A 15,451-nucleotide genomic window follows, 5' to 3' on the forward strand; every position below is an offset into this window, starting at 1 on the left:
GCTGCATTTGAACATTAAGCTTTGTTGCTGAATTGTAAACTGCATCCTTCGTGGTATCAACTATAATTGGTTTATATGGGTTTTTACTGTTGTTGTCTTAAGTATTATAAGATATGGTATAATATTAATATTAAAATGATTTTTCTAATCAACTTTAACTATGCATGCAATGTGTGTTGTAGATAAAAATGGAAGCCCATTATCACTGCATTATCTGTTCGGCAACTATTACCCGAAGGACAGATATGATAGGGCATATTAAACGTCATGTGAATAAAGGAGAAACTGAATCAAGGTTTATGCCAGGTAAGTATTTAAACATCTTTGTTTTTACTGCATGAAGATATTGTATTTTTATCACTGGCTATTATAGATAGAATAAATGATGAAATTAGAATAGGTGACAGTGTATTTGTTTGAGTTTGTATTCCTTTCTAACTCACAGGGAATTAAAGCTACTTTAAAGAACCCAGATTTGTTGCTAGTACCATTTAAAGGGATTATTTTTTTACAGAACTTCCTTTATTAATCTAAACTGGATAAACTGTCATGAATTTTTGACATTGGTGCATGTATTATTTCCAAATTGTTCCCAAATTGCTTCTTTTGTTTCTTCTATATTGTATTTTATTGTATTACAGTTTGTATTCAATAAAATTGTACAGCACAGTAGAACAGAGCAAAAACAAAACAAACCCCTAAATGTAAAACAAGAATACATATCTTTGGCTTTATTAGTCATGGCAAAAGATGTTCCTAGCCAATTTCTTGTCTGCTGACAAAGCTTATGTCCCCAGGTTAGTGGTGGGGAACCTTTTTGGCCCAGAGAGGCAGATCCTTATCTGACTTTACCCTGCTGGCCAACTTTGACAGGTTAGTGAAACAACTCATCTGAAGTCAGCTGGCTACCAGGCTCTTGGGAAGTACAGTCAGACCTTGGATCTCAGACGTCTTGGCTCCCGAACAATTGAAACCCAGAAGTGAGTGTTCCGGTTTTCGAAAGATTTTCGGAAGCCGAACGTCCGGCACAGCTTCCAGTTGGCTGCAGGACGCTCCTGCAGCCAATTGGAAGCCGCGCCTTGGTTTTCGATCGGTTCCAAGAGTCAAACGGATTCCCAGAACGCATTCTGTTCAAGAACCAAGGTACCACTGTACTGCACAAAATTCTTTGTGAGCTCTGTGCTCAGCGCTTTTCTCTTCAATACAATAGCACTGAGGCAGTTTCTCAGCATAAATTAGATTTTCCAAGTGTTCTGAAAATTAATTATTATTGTTAAGATGTATTTTATTTAATAACTGTTAAATTTTGTGTTAACACTACTGTGGATCTAATGATTTTGGTGGTTCCTGAACATTACAAACCAGGCAAATATATAGAGGCCCAGTTCAAACATTGTTTGAGGCTTCACAAACCTTACAAAGCTGAGAAAAAGCACTGAGGCCAAACATTCCTTCCTTTGGGTTCTGGTTTAAAGCCTACATTCTGGCTTGTTATTAAGTCAGAGCTCCACTTTACATCCAAATGGGAAAACTTACTTAATGTCAGGTTAATAAACCAGCATCTGATTCATCGTTTATGAAGCCTTGAGTGATGGTCTAAATTAAGCTGTAGTCTCTCTAACACTTTCTTTCATTCTGAAAATTATTTTTAGCCCCTGCTCCCAAATCTACATATGAAATACTAAAAGAAGCAGATACAGATGTGCAAGTCCTTCCTAATTATTCCACACCACAGAAAACTGATTCTTATTTTAATCCTAAAATGAAACTTAACAGGTAAGAATTTTGAGGATTATTATGGAGGGGATTAAAAAAAATTCATTTATATTTTTTCAGAATATTAACAGAAACTAGTACATGGTGGATATTTCTGTGGTACAGGTGAAATATATGGATTAGCCAAGCCAAGTAAGTGAAGCCCATGGCTGCAGTGTGATTTGAATCAAGACAGAAATCGAGTGTGATTCATTGGACTTGCTGGAACATTAAAATACTGAGAAGTTTAAGTCCTACCCAAAATATCATGATTGTGCAGTTTCCAAATTTGCCAAAACAACAAGAATGCAAATTTCAGGGGGGTGGGGAACAGTTGGATCTTACCTATTGTGTGAGCTGGGTGTCCACCAGTATGCGGATGATACCCAGCTCTAACTCTCCTTTAGATTGGAACCAGTGAAGGCAGTGAATGTCCTGTGTGAGTGTCTGGAGGCGGTTGGAGAATGGATGGCGACTAACAGATTGAGATTGAATCCTGACAAGACAGAAGTACTTTTCTTGGGGGATAGGGGGCGGGCGGGTGTGAGGGACTCCCTGGTCCTGAATGGGGTAACTGTGCCCCTGAAGGAGCAGGTACAGAGCCTGGGAGTCATTTGGGACTCACAGCTGTCCATGGAGGCACAGGTCAGTTCTGTGTCCTGAGCAGCTGTCTACCAGCTCCATCTGGTACGCAGGCTGAGACCCTACCTGCCTGCAGACTGTCTTGCCAGAGTAGTACATGCTCTGGATATCTCCCGCTTGGATTACTGCAGTGCACTCTACATGGGACTACCTTTGAAGGTGACTCGGAAACTACAACTAATCCAAAATGCAGCAACTAGACTGGTGACTGGGAGTGGCCACCGATACCATATAGCAGGGGTAGCCAACTCCCAAGACATTGCAATCTACTCTCAGAGTTAAAAACTGGCAGTGATTTACCCCCTTTTTTTGGAAGGAAAGCCCTGTTTCAGGTCTTCAGTTGTTGAGCTTTTTTTAGGAAGGTGGAAGGGGGGTGCAGGGCAAAAATGTTGAGCTTTTTTTAGGGGAGCCAAAGTAGTTGGGCTTCTTTGGGGGAAGACCATGATCTACCAGTGATCTACCGCAACCATCCTGTTGGACGTGCTTGCCATATAGCCAGTCCTAAAGGATCTTCACTGACTCCCAATACATTTTCGGCCTCAGCCCAGTATACCTGAAGGAGCATCACCACCTCCCATCATTCAGCCTGGACATTGAGGTCCACTTCCAGGGGGCTTCTAGCAGTTCCCTCACTGTGAGAAGTAAAGTTACAGGGAACCAGGCAAAGGTCCTTCTCAGCAGTGGCACCCTCCCTGTGGAACTTCCCCATCAGATGTCAGGGAGATAAAGTATTACACAACTTTTAGAAAACATTTGAAGGCAGCCCTGTTCAAGGAAGTTTTAAATGTCTGACATTTTATTATTTTTTTATATTTTGCTGGAAGCCGTCCAGAGCGGCTGGGGAAACCCAGCCAGATGGGTGGGATATAAACAATAAAATTATTATTATTATTATTATTATTATTATTATTATTATTATTATGCAAGTTGTTTAATCTGAAGAAACTGTCCGGAAATTTACGAGAGGAAGAATAAATTATGCATGTGGAGTTTACACCTTTTTTAAAATTAAGATCACTTTTTTATTCTTTTAGGCAGCTCGTAGTCTGTGCTCTAGCTGTTCTAGCAGAGGAACGTAAACCTTTGGAATGTCTGGATGCATTTGGAGCCACTGGTAAGATGCTCTTCTGTGCTTTGGTTCACTTTGTGTTCCTTGTAAAGGGAAATTGCTAGAGAGTAAATCCTACTGAGGTCACTGGGATATACTATGCGAAAAACTTGTTTAGGATTACACCGTTGTTCTGTTAGTTGCTCTGGCATTCAGGAAAAGAAAAGAGGGGTTGTCAATTTTAGAAATAAATACTTTCTTGGAATAGAATTAGCAAACAATCATGTTGATTTGTTAGCCTTAGTGAAAGCAATTATATACATATTTTTCAGTTAGGAATAATAATAATTTAATGTGCATTGTGTATATTGAGAATATTAGCATATTTCTATGCAGTATGCTCCACACAAGCAAACTCTTACTTTATTGCATGCATCTAACTGTACACAAGCAACCACCAATCTACACAGGTTGTGTGCGTGACAGCAGAGTGTGCCTAAGCCCATTACTGCCTGCCCTTCCCCCATTATCCTCCCTTTTCTGGCCACTTCTGAGTCGCCATGATGTGCATGTTCATGCTCATCAATTGGACATATGTAAATCAGTCACTGCCTTTACACCTCTTGCTTCCAGGTATAATGGGATTACAGTGGGCCAAGCACCTTGGAAATTCCGTGAAGGTCACAATTAATGACTACAATGAAAATTCTGTAAGAATGATACAGGAGAACTGTCACTTAAATAAAATGAAAGTGGTGATGAACTTCAAAGAGGAGGAAGACTGTGATGAAACAATAGAAGAAGGGGAGGAAAACTTGCCTGCCATTGAGGTGACAAAAATGGATGCCAATGTCATCATGCACTTGAGAGCATTTGATTTTATGTAAGTGGCATTTGCTGTTGGATCAGAACCCCACCCCCACCCCAACACCTAGGGTTTGGTAAGTGGAGACGAGATCAAGTGTGGCACAATCAAAACAATAGCACTGTGCAAAGTGCAAGACTTGTCAATATAAAATCAACCTAAATTGATGTTTCATGGCATCTCTTTTTTACTCTTCAGCCCTGATGAAACTTTGTATATGCCATTATATATTTTCATACATTTATATTCCGCTTTTCTTCCCTCGTGGAAGTCAAAGCACTGACCCCGACCTGCTTAGCTTCCACAAGGTGGTGGCCTCAGCTGCTTCCAGACCAGTGCAATAATCTCAGCTGGAGCTGCTTCAACAGCATGTTGCTCCATGTAATGGATTATTCAGATATATTATAAATATTGTAAAATTAATTAAGCAAAACTTTATGAGCCTTCTTAATATCTAAAATTGAAAGCAACTTTGTTGTCCAAACTTTTAAAGCAGGGTCTCATCCCTAATAGAATTGTACTGCAACTAGGCTGTTGCTTCATTTATACCATTATTATTTATCCCAGTCTACCTTCTGCCTATCCATACACCATTAGTCCAAATAAGTGGGGATTCTTACAAGAGTTACTGGCTAGAAAAATATTAGTTCACAGTACTGCACGGTTGTCATTTCTATATATGCAAATGAATGATTACTTTGCTTAAGATATATTAATGTTTACTTGCAACTTTAGGACTTGGGTGGGCAGCTTGCAGAACCATCCTCAGCCTTTTTTTTTTTTAATTAAATTTTTATTAGAAAAAAGATTCAGGTTACATGTCATACTTCAGATACATATATACATTTCATTAAAAGGTAGGAAGAAAAAAAAAGTAAACAAAAGAAAAAGAAAATTACAAAAAAGAAAACACTCAGAAGAAGAAGAGAGAAAAAAAAATAAAAAAGGAAAAAAAAAAACAGAAGAAAAAGACCAGTAAAAAAGACAGACTTCCGTTCAACTTGGTCCAGGATTACACAATCGTTAAATAGTATTTGCAGTAAAACTTACAATAGTATTTAACATTGACAGTATTAATTATCTTCTGCTGTTGTATGGGTATTAGTAATACATCCTCAGCCTTTCAGGTTCTGTTTGTGAGCCATTTGCAGAGTGGTTTTTTTGTTCAGCTGCATATTCATATGTTTTTCTCAAGAAACTCTACTCTTTACCAATCCTGTTATCACTGGATAACACAAAGTGGTGAGTAAAGTCATACCAATGCATTAGCAGAGTGTTCCAAGTCACCAAAGCTACACCCTTGTGCTGGAGACTATTATGTGGAATATTTAGCAAGGTTGCAAAAATCTCAGTGCCCAGAAGCCACTTGCGCCTTTAAAATAGGCATCTAGACTGCTGAAGAGGTCAGGAGATAGGGAGAAGAAAGAGCAACCTTGAGCACACACAGAGTGCCTCCCTCACTATTGAATAACTGCAATCAACAGCCACTCATAAGACAAAGGATTCCAGGCTGGTGCTACCACTGCCTGGTAGACTCGAACTTTGGCACCTTTTAGTTAAAGCCTTGTCTAGACTAGGGATGAGGAACATGTGGACTCCAATTCCCCTCCTTCCTGAATATTGGTCATGCCGGCTGTGGCTGATAGGAGTTGGAGTTCGGCAACATCTGGAGGGCCACAAATTCTCCATCCCTGGTCCTAGAGGGAAGGTGAGATAGGGAGACAAAGAAGCCAGTGACACTGTTATTCCTCTTCTCAACAGTGCCCTTTGACCTCTATCCTTTCCTCCCTTCCCAGAAGATATGGCTACTTCCTAAGTTTTACAAATAAATAATGATAATAAATTGTACCACTGGGCAAATATGCTATTCATTAACAATCCTTATTAAGTGGGGGTAGCTTAGTATTTCTTTAGATTTATAATCTTGACTGAAACTACATATGTGAAACGTGGTCACAGCTTAACCTATATTCTGTTTTATTTCTGACTTGAGCATGGATATGGCTTTTGAAAATCAGAAGTATTTAAAGTGTAGTAGCTAAGTTGCAGCCCTAAGCAGGCTTACTTGGAAACTAGTTCTACTTAACACAATGAAACCCTTTTTCTGAGTAAACAAGATTAGGAACCTCTCTTTAATGTGTTTTTATCTCTCTCCTACTCCACTCTACAGACATCTGGACCCATTTGGGTCATCAGTGAACTATCTAGATGCAGCTTTCAGAAATGTAAGAAACCTTGGAATTGTGTCAGTGACATCAACAGATATCAGTTCTCTCTATTCAAAGGCACAGCATGTGGCCCAGCGTCACTATGGCTGCAACATTGTCAGGACGGAGTATTTCAAAGAACTGGCTGCTAGGATGGTAGTTGCTGCTGTGGCAAGGTACAATTAGTTTCTGAATTGTGGTCATCTCACATTTAAGTATAAGGGGGCTGTATTCTCTCCCACCTAAAGTTGCTAGTTGAAACTTTTAGTAGCAGAAATTGGTTCTCTGCTTCTTGCTTTCTGACAGCCTTCAGAAATTATATCTGGAAGCATGAATACTGTAAAGCAGGGAGGGGGGGGGAGAAAAAGAGAAAACAAATACTGTAAAGCAGATTATAAACAGCCCAAAGCAGAATTGCAAGCCTTGTAACTCACCCTGCTGAAAGCCATATATTGTGGTCTGCCAGATATTTTGTGGTCTCCTTGTTTTTACACGCCCCAATGCGCAAGAAAAAGAGGTCCATTGAACTCCTCATAACCACCATAAGTGGCTGGTGACCTGAGCAGTGAATTGCAAGTTGTGTGGAGCTAGAGTACAACTGTGCACAATATATCTCCTTTGACTTGACTTCCTTAGGATGATTTGTGTGCACATCTTTCAGAAAACGTCTTGCTCAAAAGTATTAGTAAAAAGAAACTTCATTAGAGGATTTATTCCACTGCTCAGCAGGAACTGAAGCAAGTAACTGCAATCACCTCTGACTAGAACTAATTTGGAAATCTTAAATTCTTCAGAAGCAAATCCTAGAACTACATCGTTATGATAGATTTTTAGTCATGGGTGCAATTCCATGAAGGTCATTGCATGATTAAAAAGCAAAGTGTATTGGCATTGAAATAAGACATTTAGGTGTAGGAGTCATGTCTGGAAATTAGTGGATTCAATGTGCTGGGACTGTAAAATTTCACAGGGTGCAAGAGGTACTCAGAAGTTAGAAGACCTTCCAGTGAAATCAAACTTGTGTGTTAAGTAAGACTTGACACATTCAATCATATATACCTGAATATGTGAGTTGTAAAACTCACATGGAAGTCCCTACCCTCCCAACCGCAGAGATCTGAAGATGGTTTTAATTGTGCCCAAGTGAATGTACTTAATCTTTGTGTTTGGCAGGAATCTTGATAAGATAGATACCCTATCATGAGTGAGATCCCTAAGTGTGGCTAATCGAACACGCTTAAAACCCCTTCTATTCAGACCTTCACACTAATTCCACAAGGGTCTGAAGAGCAGCCTGCATGGGCAGGGATGTTGGGCATGTGTGCCCCTGCCTGAACACTGCTTTAGTCTTTCATGAACTGTGTTAGTCATGGTGAGTCTTTTTTGCAGAGCCGCTGCTCGATGCAACAAAGGCATTGAAGTTTTGCTCGCTGTGGCTCTCGAACATTTTGTCCTAGTGGAGGTGAGAGTATTGAGGGGGCCGTCTCCTGCAGATGATACTGTGAAGAAAATCCGGTACCTACTCCACTGTCGGTGGTGTGAGGAAAGGGTATTCAAGAAAGATGGCAACGTGATAGAAGGTAATCATATATGCTGTAACTTCATGTACCAGTGCTGTTCAGCTGGTGAAAACAAAGCATACACAATCCAGTGGTTATTTTTAAAAAGCTAAACTTTTCTCTGCTTAATTTCTTTGCTGTGGATTTTTTAAAAAAAGATAATTGGTCCAGCATAAGCTTAATTTATTTCAAATATTTGTACCCTGCCTTTGCTTCTACAGTGCAACGCCACCAACAAAGAGTTTTGCAGAGAGTAGACTTTCTAAAATCAATGATCCTAAGTGTGTCGTGTCTATTAATTTCAGTGGGTCTGCTTTGAGTAAAAACAAACAACTAAATGTGTATTCAAAACTGGCATGAGGGCTTCTGTGAATGATCTTAATGCACTGAGAGGCTCATTTGGGACAATTTTACCCTCCAAAATAGCCTGTGTGATTTATCATTCTCATCTAGCCTAAATAATCCAGGGAGTCAAGACAAAATCTCTGTTCAAGTCCAAGTCCAAAATTATCCACCATATTACACACACTCTCTGGCTAGAAATCAACATCCTGAACTTACTAACTTTTGTGACACATAATTACTCCCTCTCCCCCCCAAAAAAACAACAACAATACCACAATTGACCCCATCTTCTGGGCCACTGCACACAATTCTGAAATTGCATTTTCATTGCACAGTGTCCTGAATCCTCCTAGACTTAATAATAGCTACCATGTGAGTTATATTTAAATCACTGTGAAAAACAGTTTTCAAGCTTTATTTTTTAATGGACATACCCTATTACCAAGTTTCCACTATGTTCATTGTTTTCTATACCAGTGTTTCCCAACCGGTGTTCCGCGGCACACTAGTGTGCCGCGAGACGTTGCCTGGTGTGCCGTGGGAGGGAGGCGGGCGAGTCGGGCGGCGAGAGGCGGGGCGGCGACGGCGAGGAGAGGCCGCCCAGCGCGGAGCTCTCGCCGTCTGCCTGCCTGGCGCTGACGTCACGGGGCTGTAACGTGCCCCACATAGGCACACGCGGGGCGGCGAGCGAGCTCCCTCCCACATCCCATCGCTGCTCGCTTCAGCCGGCCTACTGGGCTGTCGCAGGCGGAAGGCCTGCGCATGCGTGAGGTTTTCGCGCCTTCGGGATTCCCTTCACGCCTTCCTCCTCCCGGGTCCTTGAGAGCGCGGGAAGCGGCAGCGCGAGACCGGCGTTGAGCCTGGTAGGTATTGCGCTTGCCAAGGCAGTCATTTGGGAAATGAAAACTTGCAAAGCAAGCAACCAGTTCAATCTGAAGTACGTGTATGCTTAATATCCTGTATCTGAAACCTGTTCTGCCCCCTCCCCCACACTTGGTGCCATTTTCATCTACACATGCAGCAGAGTAAGTTGACCCAGAATAGTACCAATTCAGATGGCAGATGGGAGAATGACAGTGCTGAATGCTTTCCCATGTAGAACAGTCCCTGCAAATAAAAACCTAGCATATTTGGAAGAGGGATGCTAGCCTAACCATTACCTTCTATGCTGTTACTATTTTTTTTTTTTTTACATAAGTAAAAAGTGACCTTTCCCCATCTGGCATGGTGGTGTGCCTCGAGATTTTTTTCATGAAACAAGTGTGCCTTTGCCCAAAAAAGGTTGGGAAACACTGTTCTATACATACAAGTCTCCAACATTTGTTTAGATAACAAATGCCAATATTGTTTTCTACAGAGAACCCTTACCGGCAGCTCCCTTGTGACTGCCACAGCCGCATGACAGGCAAGACAGCAGTGGAACTTGGTCCTCTGTGGTATGTATTTTTCTAGATCGTCAGTTGGGTGCTGGCATTCCTACGGAAGCATCAGCAGCTATGAGATACTCTCTGGCCACCCATGTCTTGGCAGGGTGAAGACACTCTCAGAAATCAGTGCAGTGCAGGTGGCTGTGAAAGCAGTGATGTAGCTACAAGACCTCTCCCCTAATGTCAGACTAGGGAGAATCATACTGTTCTTTCTTCACTTTCAGGACAGTTCACTGTGAGAAATATTGAGAAGGGTAGGAAATGAACAAACCATCTGTTTTCTTTGTCCTGTTGTAACTTGGCTTGCAGTCCTATGCCCACTGACCTGGGAGTAAATCTCACTGAACTTAGTAGGGCTTACTTCTGAATAGGCAGGTATGGGATAGAATCTTGAGGGAAGGGAGCCCATGTAATGTGTTATGTCTAACAAGTGCTTGCCCCTGTCTAGATGTGATTCACCAAAGCACTTTTAGAAAAGGCTATGGGGAGGGGGAATGGCAGCACCAAATAAAGAAGGAGAAAGGCGAGACTCGGTGGTACTGAAGAATCATAGGAAACATTTAATCAAATTAACTGCCCAATGTATTTGGCAGAAGTCTTCTCGGAGGACACTGAAATTAGCCAACTTTATTATTCAAACAATATAAAAATATTCAGAACTAGTTACAGTGGCACCTTGGTTCTTGAACTTAATCCATTCTGGGAGTCCGTTCGACTCCCGAAACGGTTTGAAAACCAAGGCGCAGCTTCTGATTGGCTGCAGGAGCTTCCTGCACTCAATTGGAAGCCGTGTAGGATGTTCAGCTTCCGAAAAACATTTGCAAACCAGAAAACTCATTTCCTGGTTTGCGGCGTTTGGGAGCTGATTTGTTTGGCAGCCAAGCTGTCCGAGTACCAAGGTGCCACTGTATATGAAATAGACATAGTAGTTTTAATGAGGCAAAACTCTTACATTCAATTTGCATTAGGAATTACATTGTTTGAATTACAGGTTGTTATTCTTTCAGTGCCCGAAAGCAGGTTTTCACCAAAAGCATTGGGCAAGTTACTGCTTTAGCAAGTTCCCAGTTATTATTTGAGCTGAAGAGTTGCCAGCCTCTTGGGGCCCCATAGGCCCATTTGCAGCCTGGAGAAGAGAGTTGTGCAGATGACACACATACTTAAGTAAATTCTAGTACTGATTTAAGTGCTTTCTCAAAATTTAATTATTAATGGAATGGAACCAGAAGTCCCCAAAGTGCAGCTGATCTTTGGCCTGAGTCCTGCCCTACTGGGGCTCTGGGCTAGTGACTATGCAGATATGGAACAGATTTTAAAGCAGGAACAAAATCAGCTAACAGGGCTGTGTTTTTCTTCCACTGTGATGTTGCTCTCCTGCTCTTCAACGAACGGAAGTTCTACTTTTGAAATAAATTCATCTAGGTAGATACTGTAATTCTGTTATCCTGCAGGTCAGGATCCCTCTTCAACACTGGATTTCTCAGAAGAATGTTATTTGAAGCAGTTCAGTATGGTTTAGAAGACATCCAGACTCTTCTAAAAACACTAATATGTGAAGCAGAGTGCACAATTCTCAAGCACTTTTCAATCCATGGTCCTACCAGCCAGAACAAACAAGGTAAGAAGACACTGAAAGGTTTTACAAACCTTGATAGGTAAAAGGGGCACTCCAGGCAGCAATTGTGAATTGCAGTGGTGACTTGCTTTTTTAATAAGTAAATTTAAAAGGGGATTGCTAACTCAGCGTCAGAAAAGGGCCATCCCATCAAAATACAGATAAGACCTTGAGATTTCAACTTGTGCCATGCTACTCAAATGAAAGCATCAAAGCCATGGTAACCATCAGTAATTTGAACTAAACCTTTTTGCTACAGCGGTAACATTCCACTCATTTCCCCTTTGATAGCCATTTGCTCACAAATTAACTTGTTTTTTTTCCTTTAATGACTTCAGTGTAAATCTGATTTCTTCTCTTTTTAGAAGAATGTGGTGTGTTTATTAAGACACCAGATACCGCAGCAGATTACTACGTTGTACATGGTAGGTCCCTGTCAATCTAGCATAGTATGTGGAACCAAAGAGGGGTGGGCAGTTCTTACTACAGTGGTGCCTCGCAAGACGAAATTAATCCGGTCCGCGAGTCTCTTCGTCTAGCGGTTTTTTTTGTCTTGTGAAGCAACCCTATTAGCGGATTAGCGCTATTAGCGGTTATTAAAGGCTTAGCGGATTAGCAGCTAAAAGGCTATTAGCGGCTTAGCGGCTTAGAAAAAGGGGGGGGAGCGAAAAAAAATCGGAACACTCGCAAGACATTTTCGTCTTGCAAAGCAAGCCCATAGGGAAAATCGTCTTAAGAAGCAGCTCAAAAACGGAAAACCCTTTCGTCTAGCGGGTTTTCCGTCTTGCGAGGCATTCGTCTTGCGGGGCACCACTGTATAGTCATTCATTAAGCAAACTAGTTCTTAAATGTAAATTTATGAAATGTGAAGATTTCCTACTGTAAGATAAAGCTAAATCACACTGTTCAGATTAGATGGATTTTAGAGGCTTTTGTGTGTGTTTCTTATCCTTAAGTTACTCTTATACTCCAGGAAAAAGAAAAAATAATGAAAACAGCCAAAATGGAACAAAGCGCCAGAAATCAGAAAGCAATGCCGAGCATCCTGCCTTTTATTACAATATTCACAGGCACAGCATTAAAGGGATGAACATGCCAAAGTAAGCAACCTGTTGTGTTTTAAACGTATCTGATTGAAAGGAGGAAAAAGGCATTGATTTTGTGCATTCATTCTTCTCCCCAGGTTAAATAAGTTCTTGCATTATCTCTCTCAAGCTGGCTACCGAGTAAGCCGGACTCATTTTGATCCGATGGGTGTTCGAACGAATGCCCCCCTGGTGCAGTTTAAATCTATCCTTGTGAAGTACAGTACACCCACATATATGGGAGCGCAATCGGAGGGCTCTCTGCAGGCTTCTGATGAGTCTCAGGTAGGAGCTGATGGTGACTTTGCCGAAGAAAGCACATAAAGAGAGCCAGTGTGGTGTAGTGGTTAAGAGTGGTGGACTTGTAATCTGGTGAACCGGGTTCAATTCCCTGCTCCTCCACATGCATCTGCTGGGTGACCTTGGGCTAGTCACACTTCTCTGAAGTCTCTCAGCCCCACTCACCTCACAGAGTGTTTGTTGTGGGGGAGGAAGGGAAAGGAGATTGTTAGCCGCTTGGAGACTCCTTCGGGTAGTGATAAAGCGGGATATCAAATCCAAACTCTTCTTCTAAAGTAACCTCTGCAAAAATGCTCGTATTTGAAGATTAGTGTTATAAATGAACCTACATCCTTAAGATGTAGTATTTTGTTTGTGACCCCTCAGCTTTTTTTACCTGTTTCAGGACACTTTTAGAAGACCACTGAAGAGCACCTGTGCTCCTATTAATATCACAATTCAGCTACAAAGTTTATTTGTATGTTAATGCATGCTTTAATGTTATCCTACAGTGACCACAAACGTCCGTCTCCTTTTAATTCCTTCTTCAGATCTATATTATTTCCTAAGAGGAGGACATAGCTGGGAGCTGAGGGGGACTGAGGGTGTGGGTGCAAGCATTACCAGCACCTGTTAATAAAGTGTTCTATTCAGCTGTGACTGAAAGCCCCTCATTTGATATGCCTTTGAGAAGCTTGAAGGTAACAAAGGTAGCTGAACAAGCCAAGATTGGGTATATTCCTACAAAGGAAGATATTGAATACCCAACTCAAGCTAATAACCATACAAACCACAACATCACATCTAAACACTTTTCACTACCAAACTCAAACTTCCTCATCACAAGACCATCAATATGAAATTGTCAATCTATTTTATAGTTCATATGAATAACTCCCTTTAAAAGTATGGTTGAGTAGGGCGACTGTGCCCCACTGCTCACTCCATTCACTCCCTGCCAGGATGGCATAAATTGGAGATTGTTTTGCAGTAGCTTACTCCGTGCATCTGTGGCAACCCCCTTTTCCTCCTGCTAGGAATCTCTGCTTTCCCCATACTTGCCATTCTAGTATTGGCCTGCCACTTAGGCATGCTGGATTTTTAAAAACGTAATTTATCTCCAAACCCATGAAATAAGAGGGAAAGCTCCACCGTGACACCTGATGCTTCCCATCCCTGCTCATTTTCTTCCTAACCCATTTGCAGCACTCTTTTCTTCCCACCCCACAAGTTTTCATGTTGGGGGACTCACCAAGCAGCTGCTTCCTTTCTCATTCCCAACCCAAGAACCCAGAGATCTAGACAGTGAGCTTCTTTCTCCTTGCCTTTTGTCTCACAGCACCAAAGCTCCCCACCCACTGGTGGTGTTATACCAGCTGCAAGTATTAGCTATTGATTTATTGTCTTGCACTCTCTTCTAATAATCTGTTGACCTTTTAGATTTATAAAAAGGGGGGTGCTGAAGAAGAGGAAGGAACAAAAAGTTTACTACAAATAAGACTAACCATTTTAATGTATATAAACAACTAGTCAAAAACTAAAATATTTTATAGTTACTAAGACTAGTTTTAGGAAAGCAACCTGAAATTAAACTACAATAGAAAAGTAAAGCTATTCCTTCGACTTTCGAATTCCCTCCCTTTTGTATATTTACCAAGAAAATCAATAGATTATATTTGTTTGCAATTCCAATTTTTAGGGATTTATGCATATAAAAGTATTGACTATGAAATTAGGAAGTTTTATACTGAAAATTATGTCAAGATGTTACTGAAGTTGGTTTGTATTTGAGGTTTGTACTAAGAAGGCATATTCACGTTTTTTAATGTAATAGTGATGATGTATATAATTTGTATTGTGGTTTTATTTATATGGTTCTTTCAGTAAGTACTCTTGACATCACCAAAATGTGTTGAACATGTTTTATAAAAATCATATTTTCAGTACCATTTTGAGGCTTTGCCCGTGTTTGGTGCTGCCCCCTTTTTTCCTTTGAGTGTAAATACTCAGATCAGGATTTCCTCTCCATTTTTACATTTAGTACTGCAGCACCTTTCATGGACTGCTTCATTTGGTTAAGTTTTTTAGTGTTCTAACTTTTCTTATATTATACAAGATTACAACTAGATTAGTTCTGACACAGCTATACATTTACTGAGGTTACTGATTTTAGTAGTAAAATAGTCATTCCAGAAAATCCAAGACTGGGTAAATTATGACTAATTATAATTGAGGGTACATGCTAATATAGCAGCAGACTACAGTGGTACCTCGGAAGTCAAACGGAATCTGTTCTGGGAGTCTGTTTTACTTCTAAAATGTTCAGAAACCAAGGCTTGACTCCAGGAAGCTCCTGCAGCCAATCGGAAGCAGGGTCAGATGCTAGGGTTCCAAAGAATGTTTGCAAACTGGAACTCACTTCCGGATTTGCAGCTTTCGGGAGCCAAAACATTTGACTTGCAAGGCATTCGTGAACCAAGGTACAACTGTACAGTGGACGCTGAGGTTGCGAACGTGATCCGTGGGATGCACGTTCACAACACAACCCACAGCGTTCGCAACCCACGGGTTGCAATTTAGCGCTTCTGTGCATGCGCGACTGCTGAAACCCAGAAGTAGCCTGT

The 15,451-nt window shown here is 41.1% G+C and overlaps 1 protein-coding gene across 4 annotated transcripts in view; it reads left to right on the forward strand.

The window, feature by feature from the left end:
• The window catches only part of TRMT1L (tRNA methyltransferase 1L), a 33,834-nt gene that overhangs the window by 4,894 nt on the left and 13,489 nt on the right, over nucleotides 1-15,451 (forward strand). For 2 of the 4 annotated variants that reach the window (XM_082225470.1, XM_082225473.1), the window contains exons 6-16: nucleotides 183-306; nucleotides 1,653-1,776; nucleotides 3,432-3,511; nucleotides 4,079-4,328; nucleotides 6,481-6,693; nucleotides 7,907-8,097; nucleotides 9,779-9,857; nucleotides 11,300-11,466; nucleotides 11,829-11,888; nucleotides 12,437-12,563; nucleotides 12,647-12,833. In XM_082225470.1, the coding sequence (XP_082081596.1) occupies nucleotides 183-306; nucleotides 1,653-1,776; nucleotides 3,432-3,511; nucleotides 4,079-4,328; nucleotides 6,481-6,693; nucleotides 7,907-8,097; nucleotides 9,779-9,857; nucleotides 11,300-11,466; nucleotides 11,829-11,888; nucleotides 12,437-12,563; nucleotides 12,647-12,833 (1,602 nt within the window). Of the gene's footprint in view, nucleotides 1-182; nucleotides 307-1,652; nucleotides 1,777-3,431; nucleotides 3,512-4,078; nucleotides 4,329-6,480; nucleotides 6,694-7,906; nucleotides 8,098-9,778; nucleotides 9,858-11,299; nucleotides 11,467-11,828; nucleotides 11,889-12,436; nucleotides 12,564-12,646; nucleotides 13,481-15,451 lie in introns of those variants that run through there. The other 2 variants (XM_082225472.1, XM_082225471.1) reach the window with 2 other exon arrangements.

The sequence above is a fragment of the Podarcis vaucheri genome (genome assembly GCF_965113315.1).
Source record: "Podarcis vaucheri genome assembly, chromosome: 6".
In the NCBI taxonomy this organism is placed as follows: domain Eukaryota; kingdom Metazoa; phylum Chordata; class Lepidosauria; order Squamata; family Lacertidae; genus Podarcis; species Podarcis vaucheri.